General features: G+C 45.8%; 1 protein-coding gene across 2 annotated transcripts; it reads right to left on the bottom strand.

Annotated features, from left to right (window-relative positions):
• Positions 1–2,372: 2,372 nt before the first annotated feature.
• On the bottom strand, positions 2,373–22,458 carry GPR45 (G protein-coupled receptor 45). Of its 2 annotated transcripts, none has more exons than XM_055242406.2 (2): positions 22,392–22,458; positions 2,373–3,901 (listed from the first exon to the last, which is right to left on the bottom strand). In XM_055242406.2, the coding sequence occupies exon 2, from the start codon at positions 3,837–3,839 to the stop codon at positions 2,538–2,540; it is 1,302 nt and encodes a 433-aa protein (XP_055098381.1). In that variant the 5' UTR covers positions 3,840–3,901; positions 22,392–22,458; the 3' UTR covers positions 2,373–2,537. The 2 variants fall into 2 exon arrangements, with proteins under 2 accessions (XP_055098381.1, XP_055098383.1); XM_055242408.1 differs by lacking the exon at positions 22,392–22,458 and adding an exon at positions 13,898–13,944.
• Positions 22,459–22,694: the final 236 nt, after the last annotated feature.

Raw genomic sequence — 22,694 nt, forward strand, 5'->3', positions numbered from 1 at the left:
GTGCCCCTTCCCTTTCTGCCATGCGAGGACACAGCAACAAGGCGTCACCTAAGAAGCAGAGCACGAACCCTCACCAGACACTGAATCTACCTATACCTTTATCCTGGACTTCCCAGCACCCAGAACTGGAAGAAATAAGTTTCTGTTGTTTATAAATTACCCAATCTAAGGCATTTTGTTGCAGCAATCTGAACAAACTGATATAGGGGTACTGGGTATTGGATCCTGGGCTTAATATGTATGGTCTTGGTGCAAATTTTGGCAAGAACATAGGCTTATACCCCAAAAGAGCAATAATACTTTATTTAAAATATATACAAAATTATTACTTTGAAACATATATATTACTGTCCAACATACATCATATAACACTGATTGATGTAAATTTTGGTACCTTCATTTATTCATTGTGATTTCTCTTTTGTTCAAGGCTCCTGAAGAATTATCCTAATTGCCCACCAGAGGGGAGGTGCCCACAGGCTTGGTCCCCTTGGTGGCTCGGCTGTGCTGTTGGGCACTGCTGGGGCCCTACAGCCCTGCTCCATGGAGCTGAAGGCAAATCCCCACCTTGCTGGGGAACCTGGGGACACAGAATTGATGGAACCCACCTCCATCGGTCACACATCAATTGCTCATCTTCTCCCTGTCTCTTCATCTGGGTATAAACAGGGAGGGAGGTGAGGGGGAACAAGTGTCAATTATCTTCTTAACCCTCCTCTGGGCTGAAGAGGAGGGTTAAGGGAAATTGTGTTTTTCCTTTCACCCCCCTTTCTTCTCTGCCCATGTTACCACTACTGCAGGAAGAAAGTATGAGAAGGAGGAGCTGGCTCTTAATGCAGTTTAGAAAGAAATGGGAAGTGAAGCAAAAATGGGGCTTCTGTGCTCTTAGGCTGAATTTGAGTTACATGATCCTGAGATAAATCAGACAACTGCTTTTGGGCATGGCCCATGCCTCAATCATCACTATCTCCCCCACAGTGCCTTACACCTAGTAGGCACTTAATGCATGCTCTTTGCATGGGTGAATAAATGAATGCAGGGGATCTGATGACTACAGACAGGAAACACACATTTCAGAATCAGAGTGTTTGAGAGATGAAAGGGGACATTGGAAATCATCTAGATCGGCTTCCTCATTTGGCATATGGGGAAACTGAGGCCCAGAGAAATGAGGAGAAATGAACAAGGTCACATGACTAGTTCCTGATAGAGTCAGACCTGGAATCAGATTTTCTAAATCTCTCCTTAAATTTCCCACCCTCTTCAGATCTGGAACAATAAAGAGAGCTCAGTGGGCTCCAGTGCTATGCCCTGGACTCAGGACCCACATATACCAGTGTGGGGACCCCTGGTGGTGGCCGAATAGGGCACAAGCAGAGAAGCCCCCTTTGGGCAACTTCACTTCTGGGATCTGGTCCCAGTAGGTAAACAGGATGGCAGCAGTGGATCTGAATGAGGTAGGAGGAACACAGAGACCAATGGGGACCCCGAGAATTGGGCTCGTTGGTGCTGCCCCTGCAGCGGGTCCAGCGCTGAAGTGGATTTGGTGGTTCAAAGGGCTCTGGAGCTCCAGGGTGTCCAAAGGAAATGTGTAAACTAAGCCCAGCCTGCTCACTGCTGACACTGAAAGCAGGTCACTACAGATGCTTGCTCAGCGGGTGAGCTATAGCACACTGGAAATGGATGGGAGGAAAACGAAGGGAGGCAGGGAGAGGGGTGGAGGAAAAGAGGGAAGGGCCAAGGGGCTCTCCAGTAGACAGGGAGGCCTAGTGGCCTCAGGGTGCAGGGACGCGGTGGGCCCAACAGGTGGGGGGCGCTGGGGACATACAGGAGTTCCCGGATGTGCTTCTCACTTCAGCTGGGCTGCCCAGGACCTTCTCTGGGCTTCAAGCCTCTGAGGCCTCCCATGCATCATTCCAGGGAGCTCAAAGCACAGAGGCTCACTCTGCTTCCCTGTGTGATTTTGGTTTCTTTCTAGAAAAGATACTTAGGCGTGGGAAGAAATGCACATCTGATCAACATAAAGAACCTCATGTGAGTCCCCACACACCACAAACATCAATAGCTGAAGAGCCCTGGTGTCAAACAAAATGAATGAACACCCAGGAGCTCACACCTACTGGGGTTTCTCAGGGTTTCTCTTGAGCAGGTGCAGAGAGGGCTCTCAGGGCAGGTTGAAGCTCTTGTGACTGACTGGTCCTCCTGCCCCACACTCAACCAGCTTCATTCCCTGTTGCCCTCCTCCTCCCTTTCTGCCCAACTTCTGCACTCCCCAGCCCACTCCATTTTTGCCTTAATGACTTTGCAGTTCCCATCAGCCCCATATTTGGCTCTTCTGCAAAGAGAAACAAAAATAATTCATCTTGCCAAAATTTGGAATTTGGGAGCTGCAGCTCCTCTGATTACAAATGAGTACCTTTGTGCTTAAATAGCCACCACAAAGTGCAGACTATGACCAACATGCCAGGAAACAGAGCAGGACAGACCCATCCTGGGACTGGGGCTCAGCTGCCCCTTCTCTGTGGCCCCCTGATCCCCTAAACCGCAGACTGGTTTTCATTGCACACGTAGACTGTGCTCGGCTGGATTCTCCTTCGGATCCGCTCAGGCACTTTGGGGAGGATTTGGAAGGTCTGGGGCAGCAACTCTATGCAGGCCTCACGGAATTTTTTGATTCTCCAGCAGTAGACGATGGGGTTGAAGACGGACTTGAGGTAACTGAGCCACAGGACGCAGGTGCTGGTGGCATAGAAGGAGGAACCGCAGTAAAAGCGCTGGCTGAACACAGACAGGAGGCTGTAGACGGAGTGGGGCAGCCAGCAGAGGGAGAAGCCCACGAAGAGGATCAGGATGGTGGTAAAGGCCTTGGTCTTGAAGCTCAAGTCCACGCTGACCTGTTGCTGCCGCTGCAGGCGCCGCAGGCCCGCCCTGGTGAGCTGCCTCAGGTCCAGGCTGTCCGACTGGTTGTGCACGCGCACGGCGTTCTTGCGGACCGTGTTGAGGATGCACATGTAGGCGCACAGCATGACGCCAAAGGGCACGAAGAACACGGCCACCACCAAGGTGACCACGTAGGCGCGGTCAGCGGGGAGCTCCGTGTAGCCCAGCACGCACTGTGGGGCCCGCGCCGGCACCTCCACCAACGTCCAACCCGTGAGCGAGGGCCCCGCGATGCAGAAAGACAGCACCCAGGAGACCGCAATGATCACCTTGGCCCTGCGCGGGTTCAGCTTGTCCTGGCGCTGGACGATGATGAGGAAGCGGTCCACGCTGATGATGAGCAGGATGGCCACGCCCTCCAGGACAAAAAACCAGTAGAGCGTGGCTGAGAGGCGGCAGAAGTGGTCCCCAAAGTGCCAGCGCACGGTGATGAGGGTGACGGCGGTGAAGGGCATGCAGCAGAGGGACAGCATGATGTCAGAGAAGGCCAGGGTGGCCAGCAGCAGGTTGATGGCCGAGCGCATAGCCGGCCTCTGGTACACAATAATGCAGACCACAGTGTTGCCCAGGAACCCCACCACCGTCATCAGTAGCATTACTATGGCCAAGGAGATCCTGAGGGGTGCGGGCAACGGGGTGGACCCGGAGTCCGAGGCGTTGCTGGTGTTCAGCAGCAGGTATGGGTAAGCCTCAAGGGACGTGCTGTTGCAGGCCATGGTGGAGAGACCCTTGGAGCTGGGACAGAAATGGCCGGGAGGGCTCCCCTCAGCGCTTCGGTGGCTGCCATTCTTTGTCTGCTGGCTGCATCTTCCTGGATGTCTGTGGACCTCTGGGGCACTGGAATGGTCTTGGGGAGAAATGTCCGTCTTTGTGAGCACTAGCTGGGATTTGCGATTCATGGATCACATCCTAAGCATCTCTGCGGAGAGAGACTGTGTGCACAGCTTCGTGCTTGGACACTCTGTAGTGGACGGCAAGCAAAAGTACAAAAGAGAAGGGAGTTAGAGTTTCCAAACGCATTGAAGAAAGCACGCGTTTAAGCTTTATAGGTGTTTCTAAACAAGTTTATTTACCACTTGGGACAAAGCTTCGTATTCACAAATATTGTCTGAGTCTTGTCAAGCAGCCCAGAAAAACCTAATCAGCTCTCCTCTGAGGAAACTGAGGAAGTAAACTTTGTAGTTAGCATTTAAGTAATAGCTTGAGTTTTCAGCAACCTGTCGGAATGAAGCCTTGGTCTAGCCAACTAACGTTAGAATCCTGCTCCACAAGAGAAAGGTTTTGCTTGTTTCATTCTCTGCTATCTCCCAGTACCGACAACAGTGCCTGGCATGCAGTAAGTGTCCAATGGATATTTGTTGAGTAGATGAATAAGTGATAGTTGATGCTGCTGCTATAATATTTGTTTAGCTTTAAAAAAAACCCACTTCATCGAGAAATGACTGACATGTCAAAAGCTGTACAAATTTACCTCTCAATATACCAGAAACCCATCACCACCAAGGCCAAAAACATATCCAACTCCCCCTGCCAAAGCTCCCTCCTGCCACTTTTCTAGTATTATCATTTTGTTTTGGTGGTAAGAACACTTCACCTAAGATCTCCCCTCTCAGCAAATTTTAAGTATACATTTTTAAGTTTTAATTTTTTAAAAGAAATGTATGTCTGTTTGTTTAACTTTATTTGATGATAAGTGTAAATTCATATGGAGTTATAATAAGAAATACTATGGTGAAATTCTGTGTGCCCTTCACCCAGTTTTCCCTAATGGTAACATCTTGGATAACTGTGGGGCTGCTACACTATTACTTCTGGAAGCACAGATTGGGAGAAGGGAACTTTCCCCAAAGGTAAGGCCTTTTAAAATACAATGTTAGCTGGGTGCAGTCGCTCATGCCTATAATCCCAGCACTTTGAGAGGCAGAGACAGGAGGATTGCTTGTGGCCAGGAGTTCAAGACCTGCCTGGGCAACATAGAGAGATCCCATCTCTACAAAAAAAAAAAAAAAAAAAATGAGCCAGACTTGCGTCTATAGTCCCTGCTACTCAGGAGGCCAAGGCAGGAGGATTGCTTGAGCACAGAAGTTCGAGGCTGTAGTGAGCTAAGAAGGTGTCACTGTACTCCAGCCTGGGTAACAGAGTGAGACCCAGTCTCTTAAAAAAAAAAAAAAAAAAGTAAATGAAATGAGCTTTTATTCCTTACATTCTCGATAAACTTGCTTTCACTTTCAAAAAGATAAATATAATGTTAATTTTAATTTTGTCTCACTGACGTGGCAAGAGCATGTTCAGTAGCTCAGGTCTGAAGTCGCATCGCCTGGGCTGGGGGAAATTCAGCCTGCACCATTCATCCACCCTGGATATCTGGCTGTTGGATGCACCTCTTCTTGTAAGAAACTTCTCTTTTCTAAATTCCTTGTGGTCGTTGTTACAGATAACTCACACTGAGAGGAATGTGGGCAATATAAGAAGCCAGGAGGCCTCAGACCAGGCTTAGAGGACCTGGGAATGGCAATGTCTTGGTGATGCTATACCTCGGTTTAGACCCAACCGATCCTTGGTCTTCCTTCCCAAACACACCCAGAATGGGTTCATCTCTCGGTGGTGGGCACTGGTATCCAAACTTTTTCTGAGCTATAAAAATCAGAAACCTGGTGTGTTAATTTATAAGTGGGAATTATCTCTCATTCAGACCAAAATTATGACCCTTCTTTATCTCAATTTTATGATCTGTGAAATGGAGGTAATTACATATTTACCCCCAGAGTTGGTAAATGTAATGTGCAATGTGTGGTAAAAGAAGGGCATTAATAAATTAACTCCATCTCCCTCACTGTTTCAAGTTTAGGGGTTTCTGTCTCTTGGATTAAATTGCAAATTTGTTGATGGCAGGAACCATGACATGCATGTAGGAAGCCCTAATGGATTAAGCTCCTCTTGGAGCACAGAATAAGGGATCACTGAGAAAAAACACGCTGTCATGCATCCATGTGCCTGTCAATCTTAGCTGATAGTGAATCCTTCATCTACACTCTTCTCTATGCTATAAACTTAGATTTTCCCCACAATGATAATTACAGAGAGTGATTTCATGCTTAACTAAAGGAACAAATAGTGCAAGGTATTTTTTTTTTAATGTATATGTCTTGTGGTTGAATCTGATTAAAATTATTGTGGCTTCTGAACAACAACCTGTCTTAGATATTTGAATTTAGCATTTTGGTCACAGTCCTGTTGTTAATATCTGAATCAACAGTGCTTTTATTACAAGGGACTAGGGCACTAAGATCTAAGTAAAAGGTAACAAGTGAACAAGAAATATTCTGCTGGTGTTCTTGGAGTAACAGCACTCACCATCTCCAGCGGTTTTCACGGTGAGAAATGGGTGCCGCAGTATGAATTTAAAGCTGCGAAAGAAGAGAGCTGGGAACCGAACCGTTTCAAAGTATTTGTTTTAGTTCCTTTCCAAATGATCTCACCCTGGAACTGGGAGGCTGTACAAGTGTCAGGAGGTAAATCTTCGTCTCTAACTCAAGTGTGATTAATCAACTAAGGAAAGTGTGTCCAGGCTGTGTGCTGCTGTGCGCCATGGTGTGGCTAGCTGTGCACTGGCAGAGGCTTCAGTGAGCTGTGTCCACGCAAAAGATAGAAGGCGCTTTCAGCAAAGCGGACACGTGGCCACCCATGCATTGTGTTTACTGCAAGGTTTTCTAAAGCCTTCCCTCAGCATCCTCACGCCTGGCAAGAAGGCAGGGAAATTATGAAAGGGAAGCTCAGATACAGTCACGACAAGCTCCAGTTCAGCAAAATAGTGACCAGTGGAGCCGAGACTGGAAGCTGAGACTCCAAGGGAAAGATGGTTCTGTGGTGAGGACGGTGGCTTGGGGAGGATGACTTCACGTCTGTGACACTGACAAGCATGGGGAAAAGAAAAACCATCCTCCCACCCCCAAGCTACACCAATCGAGGTACAGACAAATTTCAAACAAAATCCCACTCTGTTCTCCTTTCCCGGTAGGTGAAGAATGGGCTTCTAAAAACTGACCTTCAGCTGGACGCGGTGGCTCACGCCTGTAATCCCAACATGTTGGGAGGCCGAGGCAGGCGGATCACGAGGTCAGGAGATCGAAACCCTGTCTCTACTAAAAATACAAAAAATTAGCCAGCGGTGGTGGCGGCCGCCTGTAGTCCCAGGTACTCGAGAGGCTGAGGCAGGAGAATGGCGTGAACCTGGGAGGCGGAGCTTGCAGTGAGCCGAGATTGCGCCACTGCACTCCAGCCTGGGCGACGGAGCGAGACTCTGTCTCAAAAAAAAAAAAAAAAAAAAAAAAAAAAAAAAAATGAACTTACAGAGGATGAGGGAAAGAACCTTTGTCTCTGCTCTCCAAATAGGACAACTCTAAGTGCGACCACGAGGGGGCGCGCTGGGGCAGCCTCAGGAGGCTGGGAAGTAACAGTGTCTGGCCTGCCAAAGCCTTCCTTCCTCCCTCCCTCCCTTCCTGCCTGCCTCCCTTCCTTCCTTCCTTTTTTCTTCCTTCCTTCTCTCTTTTTTCCTTCTTTCTTTTTCTCTCTCATTTCTTTCATCTTTCTCTGTTCTCTTCCCCTTTTTCTTTTGCCAACTTTAAAAGTCTTTTTATTATGTTAAATTTCAAACATGCAAAAATAGATAACATAGTATAGCAAAGCACCACTTGGCTAAGCTTTTGAGCTGTGTTCCCTCCATTTCCTTCCATTTAAGCTGGCACTTCCTGGTCCCCATACACCTCCCGTCCAGGCTTTTGTTTCCAGTACGGTGGGGAGATCCTGCCAGGTTTTCTTGGGGAGAGGAGGCCAGGCTGTGAGTGGCCTCGTGAGACAGACATGAGAGGGGAAAATGAGGCCCAGGAGAGCTTTGAGGCACTGGGGGACACAGCGGAGATCCCTGCAGCAGCGCCAGGGCAGCTCTCCAGGACTCCACCGTCCTCCTAAGGCCTGGTCAAGTGGGGATTCGAGTGGCCTTCTGCTCGCAAACTTGCGTTTCAGGTAGCAACTCTCATCTTCGGCTGGGAATATGTTTGGCTTTAAGTAGTCAGGAAGGAGAAGGTAAGAAATATCTGTCTCCCTTTCCCATCCTCAAGATCAGGCGTGAAGAGGATCCGCCGGACCCTGATTGCAGCGGGGAGGGATAATGCCTGGCGAGGGGCAAAGGCGGGCAGAACCAGAGAGACCTGCTGAGGCACAGTCGGGGCCGCCGCGTGGCAGGGAGCCGAGGAGCAGCGGCGATTGCCACGTGGAGGAAGTAGACTTCCTGGCAACCCGACGGTGAGCCCCGCGCGACCTTCAGCAAGAGCGCATGCCTCTCCTTCCTCCCAGCGCTGAAACAGAATGGTCGAAAGGCACTGCGTGGCGACGGCAGAATGGATTATTGTGTCTGAGGTCCCGTCCCGTCCAGAAAGCCTACTGCATCACTGTTAGGTGTTCAGGAAAATGACGGAATCTTCCCCACCTTCAAATCCCACATGCTATCGTATCCTCCCCAGCAACTCCACTCGCCCCCTGTGACACTGCCCCTGTCCCTCCAGCAAAAGCTGCCCTGGGCTCGTCCTTTTTCCCACGTGGCTTCGTCTGTCGGAGCATCCATTCCTACTGGCCCCTTCCCCAGCTCTGCGTTGAAAGGTGTTGTGTGCATCCCGGTGCCTCTGCACCTGGACCCTGCGGGATCGAGGCTGCGCCCAGGTGCGTTCTGGGGGTGGGGCTGCCAACCCCTGATCCGCGAAGGAAACGCTCATATGCGCAGTGGGAGTAGGCGGTTCTTTTGGAACTGTTTTTCACAAACATTAAGAAAAAAGTCAGGTACACACTACACACAGGTACATCTACATTTTAATTATCAGATTTGGAATTATGTATATATGCATTTACATATATATGTACATCTGATGGAATTTGCTTTCTCTCTGCTGGTTCTATTTCAGCCAAATGGTGGGAAATTTGTTGGGCTCTTTCTCCGTAGTCTTTAATATTGCTGCAGGTAAAACCAATTGGTTTTGTGATATTGGATTTTTAATCCCTGCTCCAGAAGAACATATTGGTTCAAAAATGCCAAATCTAAGAAATGAAGTCAATTTTGGCAGATGGGGAAGCTAGGAACAGCCCTTTGCTGTGGGAACAGCTTGACTCTGTCATTACCTGCAACCTTGTCACCTGTCTTTTTGATACAAACTCTCAAACAGATGGTATATTTCAATTTCAATAACTTTATTGGCGGTGAAAAAATATGCAAGAGCTGCCAAAAGTAATACATCAAGTAGCTGTGTTTAGAAACAGCTGTCGTGCCACGTGTCTTAACTTCAAAGAAAAGTGAGCTGAAAGGAAACAGATTTTTTATTCCTCGACTTGAACAAGGTTATTGGGGAGAAATTTTCAAATAGAACACAACTGGGAAGCCTTTTAGTGAGGCAAATCTTCATTGCCTATTCTTCTTAGTAATGGCTAACGTTCCTCGTGTGCTGATAGCACGCCAGGCTAAGCCCCTTACATAGCTCAGTGGTCATGAAGCTCGGCCCCTGCGTCTTCAGCATCCGCATCACCTAGGAACTTGAGAAAGGAAAATTCTCAGGGCCACTCCAGACCTACTAAATTAAAAACGCTGGGACGCCAGGGGGCGCAAACTGCATTTTAATAAGCCATCCAGGGTAAATATTCTCAGTTGTAGGAACTACTGACATGGTTTCTCTCTATTAACCCTCACATTGACTCCTCTTTACAGATGAAGAACTGGATGCACAGTTATTTACCTAGAAAGTATAGTAGTAGGGTCCTGCATTAGAACCAGACGGTCTGACTCCAGGACCCATGCCTTAACCCCTAGGCTATGCAAAGAGAGGCCACTCAGATAATGATGTAACTAGCAGTTCCTATCAGACTTTTATATCAGAAATGAGTCACCATTGGGAGCCACAGCAAGGATGTCTTTCAGCAGGAAAGGTAAGATGTGAAGGCCGTGGGTGCAGGTCCTGTGTGTGGGACTGTCACAGGGCTACGGGTATCTTGGCAGGCACTCAGGACATAGGCTGCCCTCGGGCCTGTAGGACCATGTGTGCATCTGATGCAGGAGCTTTTGCAGATGCTTCTCAAGCAAATGTGGATGAGACCTATTTGTCTCCTCAAGTTTAAAATCTGCTGGCTGTCGAGAATGTAGGATTTAACGCCAGACCCATGGGAGATGTAGGGTGGCTGTGAGGATTCAGACACTATCTCATCTCTTTGTTCAATCCTTGGTGCTTCCCCACCCTTCTAAAGTCAAGACTCGTATAGAAAATGTTATTTGTAGGGCACACTACAGTGACCGACTGCAGGCCTGTGCTGCTGCTGGCAGGGCTAAGAGGTTACTGCCTCAGACACCCCAGCAACCCATTCACAGCTCCAGAGCCTTGCACACCAGCTGGTGGCTGGGAGACTCTAATCTTAGAGTCCAGCTTGAAGATTTCAGGCCTCTACATATCCCCACAAATCTAATGATGACTGAATTGTTGCTCTGACAAAAGAAACAGTAATAGGCAGTATTAGAATAAGACTTTAAATATACAAAGTGCTTCTAAAATGTGCTTTTACTTCTTTCTCACAGCCACTGGGATGATACATGACTATTGCCATTTACAGATGAGGAAACTCAATCAATGCAATGAGATGATTTGCTTAAGCAGATACAAATGGAAGAATGGAAAATCGAGTCATATCTTCTCTTTTACTCTTCAACTCTTCCCTCCTTCCCTCTGTCCTGGGTAAGCCCCATGTTAGTGGTACCCACTCAGTGTATGTGAGGGTTTCATTGTGTGGACAAATTTATTTCTACAGATTCAGATAGATTGTGACTCAGACTGACTGCCTATGCTTGCTCTGGTTATGAGAAAGAACAATTGATTATTTAAGAACTTCTGAAAAGTCCAAAATAACCCACAGGATGGCCATAAAATACTCATTTTTAAGTATCTTTGTGCTACCACCTTTCTTTAGAGCAGAGGTTCTTAACCCCTGGGACAACAGACCAGTACCTTTCCCTGGCCTGTTAGGAACCAGGCCACACAGGAGGAGGAGAGTGGAGGGTGAGCGAAGCGTCATCTGTATTTACAGTTGCTCTGCATCACTCACATTGCCACCTGAACACCCCCTCTGGTCAGATCAGCAGCATTATTCAATTCTCATAGGAGTGGAACCCTACTGTGAACTGTGCACATGAGGGATCTAGGTTGCGCACTCCTTATGTGAATCTAATGCCTGATGATCTAATGCCTGATGATCTGCTGAGATGGAACAGTTTCATCCCAAAACCATCCGCTCCTGGTCCTGTGGAAAAATTGTCTCCCAAGAAACGGATCCCTGGTGCCAAAAGGTTGGGGACCACTGCTTTAGAGGAGGCCAAAGCATATAATTAACTTGGGGTCACCAGCTTCCAAATTAATCCTTGAGAATTTTGTTTGTGCATTTTACTATTAAAAGCCAACTTATTCACTTCCTTTCTTAACTAATTTAGAGGTGTAGCCTCTAAGGTAGGGTTTTAAAAGTCCCTGAACCATGTAGGAAGATTTTGCTAGAGGCACAAAGCATATGGCGCTTGTTTAAAAATGAAGCTTTATATTTTAACAGAATCTGAGACAATTAGCACTTTTTCAAGATGCTAAAAAAAATACCTGCCAATGTTGTGTTTCTCCAGGTAGAGCATGTGACATCTCAAGTAGCCTATACCCAGGGGCTCCCGGGACAGGTGTGGCTTACACAGGAGAAAAACCCAGTACTGACACATCAAATTTCACAGGGCTGCTTTATAAAATCTGTTTCCTTCTCCAAAATTACATCTGCAGGGCCCTCTGCTACACTTTGACCTGGTTTTCTCAAAAACTAATTTTAAACTTATTTGTGCATTTTTTTCTGACATTTTATGCCCTAATTCTAAACAAACAAACAAAACCCCTAAGCCTGGTAAAAATATACTTTTTTATTTTAATGTAAAGAAAACAGACACGGCTTACATACTCTAGTAAAATTATTTTTGATATTTGAATTTTTTTTTTTTTTTTTTGAGACAGAGTCTCGCTCTTGTCGCCCAGGCTGGAGTGCAGTAGCGCGATCTCGGCTCACTGCAACCTTCACCTCCCAGGTTCAGGCTATTCTGCTGCCTCAGCCTCATGAGTAGCTAGGATTACAGGAGCCCGCCACCACGCCCGGCTAATTTTTGTCCTTTTAGTAGAGATGGGGTTTCACCATGTTGGCCAGGCTGGTCTCGAACTCCTTACCTCAGGGGATCCGCCCAGCTCAGCCTCCCAAAGGCTGGGATTACAGGCGTGAGCCACTGCACCCGGCTGATATTTGAATGTTTTTAACAGCTTCACTGAGATCTAGTTTATGTATCATGACATTAGCCCACTGCACATGGACAATTAAATGATTTTTAGCCAATTTAAAATGTTGCACAACTATCACCACAATCTGCTTTGAGGACATTTTCATCACCTCCAAAAAGATCCTTCATGTTTGTTTGCGGTCAACTGATTGTACTTTTTATAATTGCTCCAATTTATTTTTGAAAAAAGGATTCTTAATATAACCCAAGAACTAGACAATTCCGGTTTTTTTTGTTTTGTTTTGTTTTTCGTTTGTTTTTTTTGTGAGACAGAGTCTACCTCTGTTGCCCAGGCTCAAGTGCAGTGGCGGGATCTAGGCTCACTGCAACTTCCACCTCGCGGGTTCAAGCGATTCTTGTGCCTTAGCCTCCTGAGTAGCTGGGATTACAGGTGCCCGCCACCATGCCTAGCCACTTTTTGTATTTTTAGTAGAGACTGGGTTTCACCATGTTGGCCAGGCTGGTCTTCAACTCCTGATCTCAGGTGATCCGCCTGCCTTGGCCTCCCAAATTGCTGGGATTGAAGGAGTGAGCCACAGCCTCCAGCCATAACTTGATTATTCTAATTGACAGCCAGGTAACTCTAGCAGCACCTTTTCCCTTCCTACCCAGGCCCATGACATGTGGAGGAGCAAGGTTAGAACATCATTTAAATCACTGAGTCTTTGTGCCCTGTCCCATGTTAATATCCATGATGTGAATTAGGAAGTATTAGTGGGGCAGGAGGTGGGACAAGCTAAACTTATTTACCCATGTAAAGTCACCAAAGTACCAACCAAGATAAAGTCATGATGAACCAATGAAATACAGGGGGAAAGAGGGCCGCCGTAATAAAGTCCTAGTCAAGGCTTGGACTCAAAAGACCGAAATTATAGTCCTGGTTCTGCCTTATAGCCTGGGAAAAATTCCGAACTGTTCAGTTTCTTCTTTTGTAAAATGGCATGAGGGTACCTACCTCACAGAGTTGTTGTGAAGATTCAATATGTAAAAAAGCACGCCGCATATCACAAAACACTAGACAGGGGTAGGGAAGGGTCTTGTGCTTTCTGTGGTGGTTGTTTTTGGGGTGGGGGTGGGGAGGACAAAGTCTCGCTCTGTCGCCCAGGCTGGAATGCAGTGTTGTGATCTCGGCTCACTACCACCTCCGCCTCCTAAGTTCAAGGGATTCTTGCGTCTCAGCCTCCTGGGTAGCTGGGACTACAGGCGCGCATCACCACAGCCAGCTAATTTTTGTATTTTTAGTAGAGATGGGGTTCTTGCCGTGTTGGCCAGGCTGGTCTCGAACTCCTGACCTCAAGTGATCCACCTGCCTCAGCCTCCCAAAGTGCTGGGATTACAAGCATAAGCTACCATGCTCGGCCTGGGAAGGGTCTTTATTGGGACAGTTGGTAAGTTCTGTCCCAAGCACACAGCATGCCAGCTTTTGGGGGCTGTCTGAACCAACTGTGGGTATGTGGGTCCCCTGGGGTGGAGTCCTGAGTTCTTCCTGAATGTTTTGCTTCATAATATAAAGTCAACTTTAAATGTTTTAAACGTATGGTGTTTAATGCTTTGTACAACTTTTCATGATCTCATTACCTGAGCTGTTTTACTCCCATGAGGTCACACAGCATTGCATAGTGGGGCTGAAGCTTGTCACCTGGGTTATCCTTTTGAAATTTCTCCAAGCTGGACTTTTGCCATTCTTCTCTAACAGCAGGTTAGAGCCCTCCAGCTGGCAGAAAGCACATATCCAGAATCCCAAGGAGTGCCAGACCCTTCCTTCCCCAGTACGGTCAGCAGACTTAGCACACTATGCCATTTTCCTTTCCTGTCACGTCAAAAAAAAAAAAAAAAAAAACTTGGATGTAAAATCCTCCTAACTTTCTAAGACACTGGACAAGAAATTAATGTATTAATTTGTTCAGTTAGTATTTCCTGAGTAGCATTACCATGGGGCAGGCATGAGAGTGTCAATGGTGAGCTCTGCCTTTTAGAGCTTTATACTCTGATTTGCTTTTCTCCAGATGTGATCTGCAGATAGCTGCATAAAGATGACACAGGCTGCTTATTAAGAGGGCAGATTCTGGGGCCCCATGGCAGACTCACTGGATTAAAATCCCTGGTTAAGGGGCCAGGACTCTGGTCTCAGAGGACTCTTAGTGCCCCAACCTTTGAGACTGGCAGAGGATGGTAACAGCATAGAGAAGTGAAAGAGGCTGATCTCTGCTGCCTTGTGATGCAAAAAGAATTTATCATCTACAATTAAGAATTGTGGGCCAGGCACCATGGCTCACACCTGTAATCCCAGAACTTTGGGAGGCCGAGGTGGGAGGATTGCTTAAGGCCAGGAGTTTAAGACCAGCCTGGGCAACACAGTGAGAGAAAAAAACAATAAATAAATAAATAAATAAATAAATAAAAGAATCATGTCAGACTCCTGATGAAATGAGAAGCTGTAAAAATTAGCCGGGCGTGGTGGCGGGCGCCTGTAGTCCCAGCTACTCGGAGAGGCTGAGGCAGGAAAATGGCGTGAACCCAGGACCCGGAGCTTGCAGTGAGCCGAGATGGTGCCACTGCACTCCAGCCTAGGTGACAGAGCAAGACTCCATCTCAAAAAAAAAAAAAAAAAAGATTGTGTCTTATACGGTTGTGCTGGGTTGTTGACAGGGGTGTCATATGAACCTGCCTGCACTGAGATCTATGTGCCTAGTTCTACTTCCCACCCCATCGCTTTTTTTTAATAATTGTTTTTGGAGCAGCTTTAGGTTCACAGCAAGATGGAGAGAAAGTACAGAGATTTCCCATCCACCCACTGCCCCACATATACACAACCTCCTCCATTATCAACATCTCCCACCGGAGTGGTCCATTTGTTACAGCCATGAACCTGCACTGACACATCATAATCACCCTTGGTTCACTCTTGGTGTTGTATGTTCTATAAGTTTTGACAAATGTATAATTTCCAGCGTTGTAGTGTCACAGAGAATAGTTTTACTGTCTTTAACCACCCCCATGCTCTGCCTGTTCATTCCCCACTACTCCTCAATCCTTGGCACCTAACTGATCTATTCCTGTCTTCATAGATTTGCCTTGTCCAGAATGTCATATATAGTCAGCCCTGTAACCCTGAGCTCCACAACTGTGGATTCAACCAACTTCAGATTGAAAATATTAGGAAAAAAAATGCATCTGTACTGAATATGTTTGGGTATTTTTTTCCTTGTCATTATTAGTCCCTAAACAATACAGTACAGCAGCTATTTACATAGCATTTACATTATATTAGGTATTATAAATAACCTAGAGATGATTTAAAGTATATGGGAGGATGTGTTTAGGTTATATGCAAATACTATGCCATTTTATATCACAGAATTGAGCATCCAAAGATTTTGGCATCTGAAGGAATTTCTGGAACCAATCCACCATGGATATTGAGGAAAAGACTGTAGTTGGAATCATATTTTATGTAGCCTTTCAGACTGGCTTCTTTCACTTAGTAATATGCATTTAAGTTTCCTCCATGTCTTTTCATGACTTGATATCACTGAATAATATTCCATTGTCTAGAGGGACCACAATTTATTTATCCATTCACCTACTGAAGGGTAGTGTTATGGTTTGAATGTTTGTGTCCCTCCAGAATTCATACATTGAAATTCTGGTGCCCAAGATAATGATATTAGGAGGTAGAGTCTTTGAGAAGTGATTAGGCTAGGGGGTAGAGGACTCATGAACGGGACTAGTGTCCTTTTCAAAGAGGCCCAAAAGGGATCCCTTGCCCCTTCCTTCATGTAAAGACACAGTGAAGGTGCCATTCTATGAACAGGGAAAAGGGCTCTCACCAGATGCTGAATCTGCTGACACCTTGATCTTGAGCCTCCCAGTTGCCGGAACAGCAAGAAATAAATTTCTGTTGTTTATAAGCTACCCAGTCTGTGGTATTTTGTTACAGCAATCTGAACAGACTAAGACAGAAATCATGGTTGCTTCCAAGTTTTGGTGGTTATGAACAAAGCTGCTATAAACATCCATATGCAAGGTTTTGTGTGGACCTAAGCTTTCAACTCCTTTGGGTAAGTACCAAGGGGTGTGATTGCTGGATACTATAAGAGTATGTTTAGCTTTGTAAGAGACTGCCAAACTATCTTCCAAAGTGGCTATACCATTTTGCATTCCCACCAATAATGAATGAGCGTTTCTGTTGTTCTACATCCATCTCAGCATTTGGTGTTGTCAATGTTCTGGAGTTTGGCCATTCTAATCGGTGTTTAGTAGTATCTCATTGTTGTTTTAATTTGCAATTCCCTAATGACATAGGCTTTTGGACCATCTTTTCATATGTTGATCTGCCATTAGTCTATCCTCTTCTATGTCTTTTGCCCATGTTTTTGATCAGATGTTTCGTTTTTATTGTTGAATTTTAAGAGCTTTTTACATATTTTGGATAACAGTCCTTTATCAGATATGTCTTTTGCAAATATTTTTCTCCCAGTCTGTGGGTTGTCTTTTCATTCTCCTGATTATGTCTTTGTGGAGCAAAATTTTTTAATTTTAATGGAGTCTAGAGTCCCTCTTATCAATTCTTTCTTTCACAGATCATGCCTTTGGCGTTTTATCTAAAACAAATCTCCAATCTCCATATATCTTCTAGGAATTTTATAGTTTTACATTTTACACTGTGATTTACTTTAAGTGAATTTTTGTGAAGGACATAGGTCTGTGTCTAGATTCATTTCTCTTGCACATGGATGTCCAGTTGTCCCAGCACCATTTGTTGAAAAGACTCTCTTTGTCTTATCTCCATTGTATTATTGCCTTTGCTCTTTTGTAAAATATCAGTGGAATCCACCCTCACTTTTTAAGCATCCATCATTTTAAATAGAAAGTGCTCACATTAGGCTGAGGGAGGGGTGATATTTGCATGCTTGCTAGCAAAGGGAAGAGGACATCAGCCGTGGAGTCCCTCCATCTTTCTTGACTATCCAGATACATCCCAGAGAGAGTGATATGCCTAATGCATTACTAATTAAATAATGGTTATCTAAGTTACCCAGAAGCCACCCTTGTGATAATGTTTGCTGCTCAAAAGGTTAACATTGGAAGGCTGCTTTGGAAAGCCCAATCCAGGAAGACATGTGCTCTAAGAGGAGGCACTGCAGAATGGTTAGTACTGGGGCTTCGGAGTTGGTTCTTACAACCTGTGTGACTGGAGGGAAGCCCTTTAGCCCTCTCAATTAATTTTCCTGACATATAAAATATAGACAATAATATTCATTACCCAGGGTTGGTGTAAGAAATAAATAATGTGCTCTGCACAGTGCTTAATACAGTGACTGTTATTATTACCGAAATTGTTACTAATGTATTATTTCCTCTTCCTCCATCCCATTGCTCTCTTTCTCCTCCCCACAATTCCAGGCTCTGTCATCCCTAAAGACTTGATGTTATTAACCTATTATTAATCTATTAGGCCAGGAGGGGGCTGTTTCATCTTGTAGCATCTACTGATCTGGCCTGAGTGAGGCCCAATGAATGCTAGCCTCTTTGGCTGGAATCTACCTAGGGTTACCATAACAGATTACCACAAATTTAAGGAGCCTAAAACAACAAAAATTTATTCTCTTACAGTTCTGGCAGGTTAAAGTTCAAAATCAAGGTGTCGTCAGGGCCACACTCTCTGAAGGCTCAAGGGGAGCATCCTTTCTTGTCTTTGCCAGCTCCTGGTGGCTCCTGGCAATCCCTGGCACTCAGCTTGTAGCTGCATCCCGCCCATCTCTGCCTCTGCCTTCACCTGGCATTCTTCTGTATCTCTGCCCCTCCTCTCCTTTTCTTGTAAGGACACCAGTCATTGCATTTAGGTTGCATCCTAATCCAGTATGACTTCATCTTAGCTTGGTTACATTTGTAAAGACCCTATTTCCAAATAAGGTCATATTCTGAGGTTCCTGGTAGATGCGAATTTTGGTGGGGACAATATCCAACCCAGTGCAGGGCCATTTAGGTCCAGCACAGCAGGTTTTAAATATCAATAAGAACAAGTTGGTCTGTTCTGCTCCCAGATCCCATCCCCTAAGGCCCCTTCTAGACAGAGGTAGCATGGAGGGACCAGCTGAAGTCCAGATATCATCTTTACCCAAACCAGAACTCCAAGACCATTCAAAAACTCCCCCAGTGACTGGCTGTGCAAACTGATTTGGGAAAAAAACCCTTCTGGACTTATTATATATTGTTTGTTTCTCTTTTCTAAGAACTATTTCTGAAGCTGTCCTTGAAATAAGTAACACAAAACAGTGCCCTTGAATCTGTGAATTGAAAAGAGCCCAAATGGACAAAACAAACCTAATTTTGGCAACAGATAATTCATAATAATATAGAAGAAGGTATCTAAAAGCTCCCTGGGCTGGGCGTGGTGGCTCACGCCTATAATCCCAGCACTTTAGGAGGCCGAGGCAAGTGGATCACCTGAGGTCGGGAGTTTAAGACCAGCCTGACCAATATGGTGAAATCCCATCTCTACTAAAAATACAAAAATTAGCCGAGCATGGTGGCGTGTGCCTGTAGTCCCAGCTACTCTACTCAGGAGCTGAAACAGGAGAATCGCTTGAACCCAGGAGGCGGGGGTTGCAGTGAGCCGAGATCGCTCCACTGCACTCCAAGCCTGGGCGACGGAGCAAGACTCCATCTCAAAAAATAAATAATAATAATAATAATGAAAGCTCTCTGATTTAGAATATTGCTATTTGGAGAAAATTACTCTTAATTAAGAGAAAAGTGATATTTTACTTTTCATTTCCTGAAAAAAGTTCTTCTTTCCTTTTAGCCTTTCTCTCTGTCTCTCTCCCCCTCCTCTCTGTCCATTCTTTTACAACCTCAGGAGTTAATAACAGTATATTAGTTTGCTTGAAAGATTAAAAAAAATTAGAAAAAATTAATACAAAACAATATTTTTCCTACAACTGTTTAAGGAATATTTATATTTCTTTGTTTGTTTGTTTGTTTGTTGAGACAGGATCTGGCTCTGTTGCCCAGACTGGAGTGCGGTGCTGCAATCTGGGCTCACTGCAACCTCACCTCCTGGGCTCAAGCGATCCTCACACCTCAGTGTCCCGAGTAGCTGGGACTACAGGGCGCATGCCACCACACCCGGCTAATTTTTGTGAGTGTGTGGTTTTTTGTATTTTTTTTTTTTTTTGTAGAGGAGCGGGTTTTGTCATGTTCCCCAGGCTGGTCTTGAAAGCCTGAGCTCAAGCTCTGCCTGCCTTGGCCTCCCAAATTGCTGGGATTACAGGTGTGAGCCACTGCGCCTGGCCAAGAAAGTTTATTATAATAAAATGAATATGGGCTTTGGAGTCTAGCCATGACTTGAGGTAGATCCGACGGCCAAACTTTTGAAGGCTATTTTAATTCTGACTGATGTGACTGTAGTTGAAAGGAATAATGAAAAACATTTACATCAAGAAGGAGAGGGGCACACGGCCTGTATCTGAGGACATGTTTCCTCTGTATGTGTGAAGGTGGATAATCACCGCAGTCCCCTGACCACCTCCCCAGTGTGTCCTCACTAGGTGTGGAGACCCCGGGGCCAGGTTGGTGTGTTTCTCATCTTGAGAATGGGAGTGGGGTTTTTCAAATGTTGCCAAGAGTTCTGCCTTGTGGAGGTACCCTGCTGGCTCCTTCAATTTCCCCGTCAGGCCTTTCTTCTCCACTGGCCACAGATGATCAGGGGGAAGTCCTAAAGCTGACTGTGTACACAAAAGAGCCCTTCTCAGTTGAAGCAAAGCAATCATACTTTACTGTCCTTTAAGTTTTTCTACTTTAATGTACCTCATTTTATTGTTAGAAAATTCCAAAATACTATGAAATGCAAAAAAGAAAAAGGAAAGAAGAGCAAAAAAACTTTTAGAACTAGATCAGTCTTCAGGACGTGTTTTGAAATATGTAGTTGCCCCATTTGGGACCCAAGCTTCTGTATTCTTCACAACTACTGATAAGCATTTCTTCAGCTATTTTACATGATGATCTTCTCAGTGCAATATTTTCTATTTTATAAAGTTGTTAGCAAAACATTGATCTCTTGTAGGTACTTGATTCAGTAAGGAAGAAAGCAGAAAGCACTCCACAGAATGGGGAAAAGTGGAAAAAACTGGGTGCTTCTCAGCAGAGCAGATTCCCACCAGAATAGCACTTTGGGGGTGAGCATTAGGAAATGCACCCCCAGCACCCACCTGAGTGATTCTCCAATGCCCCATGGCAGAGAACCCCTGGGCTGCATCATTGCCACAGTTCCCTTTGTTTAGCTTATTTTCAGTCTGTGCTGGCTGGGACTGGACGCTTCACGTCTGAGAAGGAACAGCCTGAGTGATGGGAAAACAGCAGCACGAGGAGGAAGAGGATTTTGGGAATGAGGTATTTTTTCCTAAGGAGGAGTGAAAAAGGGGGTTAATCAGCTGCACTTTGGAATTATCAGGGACCCTAAAGCTGCCTGGCCCTTGTGCCTCTCCCTGGAGTGGCATAATTGGTGGGAGGTGAGGCCAGGGCTTTCAGATCTTTACATCCCCTCTAGCAATTCCTCTGGACAGCCAGGGGTGAGAACCTGTGATACAGGATATCATGCGGCGAAGGGCGAAGCCTTGGAAGAAAACAGCGGACTTAGCAGTTACGAAGAGAGGAGATTCAGAGCAGTGGGGAGGGGCTAGAGGGAGCATCTTAGCTTGATGTTCTGACATTTGAGGCTTTACTGGTCCTAGAAGGAGTGCCCTTCCCAGGGCTAGCCAATTCTTAGCGATAGCAAACAGGATGCACCCATGGCTGTGCTTTCTTTTTCTTCATTTTTTCTTTTTCTTTTTTTCTTGTTTTTGAGACGGAGTTTCGCTCTTGTTGCCCAGGCTGGAATGTAATGGCACAATCTTGGATCACTGCAACGTCGGCCTCCTGGGCTCAAGGATTCTTCTTGCTCAGCCTTCCGGGTAGCTGGGATTACTGACGCGTACGCACCACCACGCCCAGCTATTTTTTTTTTTTTTTTTGTATTTTGAGTAAAGACGGAGTTTCACCATGTTGACCAGGCTGGTCTCCAACTCCTGACCTCAGGTGATCTACCCACCTCGTCCTCCCAAAGTGTTGGGATTACAGGCGTGAGCCACAGCGCCTGGCCGGGTGTGCGTTTCATCTGCAAACCAAACAATCCAGCGCCCACATTCCAAGCACCTCCGCTATAGGGCTCTCACGCTCCTGGCCACTATCCTCCGCCCCAATCACTCCAGGGCAGATACCAGACAACCTAGGGCGTATGCGCCAGAGCTCACAGAAATTCAAACTAGCCTATCCTAGGCCTGCCTCACCTTTCTCAAGGAAACCACAGTGAAGGCTCCTGCCATGTTTTTCCCCTTCCCCCCTTCCCGGGATTGGCCCTGGTGCTCCCCTGTGTGGCCCTGTGTGGCGTGGCATGCCCCCTTGTTTTGGGAACTGTGAATAACAAACTCTTTTCAATGGCAGTCATTCCCTGATCTGTCGGCCTCACCATACCTGAATAATAAAAAAACCTGCATTTTAAAACAGGGAGATGCAAGCCGAGGTGGAAGAGGAGACGTCGAAAAGTAAAGTATTTTTGAAAGGTGGAGGGTGTGGGTGGGAGAAATGCAGCAGGCTGGCTAGGGGCAGAGGGTCGAGGGAAGGTTTCGTGTTTTCTAAAGTCATAATAGCTGTTTCACAGGGATATCGAAGACTTGGATTTACATTTACATTAAACAAAAAACAAACAAACAGAAAAACACAACAAGACTTCATTAAAAGAGATCTTACCCTGCCAGGAATGTGTTCACCCTGCCACCTGGCTGTGGTTTCCATGGGCTGCATGGGGTAGGGACGTGGAAGAGGAGAGTCTGAGACAAGGGCAGGGGCCCAGCTCATTGTACAGGAGCTTCGGAAATGATAACCAGAAAGCATAAAGCGTACCCTTGCCTTGACCCACCAAGATTAATGAGAATATTGTGGTGTAAGCACATTATTTCCTGAACAAAAGTTTTTTTAACTTAAAAAAACTGTGGTAAAAGGCATATAATATAAAATTTAGTGCATTACCCACCTGTAAGTGTACAGTCCAGTAGTAAGTACATCCACACTGGTGCGCAAACAATCTCCAGAGCTTTTTCATCTTGCAAAACAGAAATTGTACCCATTAAACTCGAATTCCCTATTCTGCCCTCCTCCAGCCCCTAGTAACCACCAGTCTACTTTGTTTCCATGAATTTGACTACTCTAAGTCTCTCATATAAGCACATTCTTTTCTCTTAGCACATATTTATATTCTGGTAGCAGAGGGCTGGGAGGGGGAAGGGAAGCATGAGAAGAGGAGGGAGGACACACGATGGTAAATCTGAATGAAGCT

Source organism: Symphalangus syndactylus, chromosome 14, assembly GCF_028878055.3.
Source record: "Symphalangus syndactylus isolate Jambi chromosome 14, NHGRI_mSymSyn1-v2.1_pri, whole genome shotgun sequence".
NCBI classification, from domain to species: domain Eukaryota; kingdom Metazoa; phylum Chordata; class Mammalia; order Primates; family Hylobatidae; genus Symphalangus; species Symphalangus syndactylus.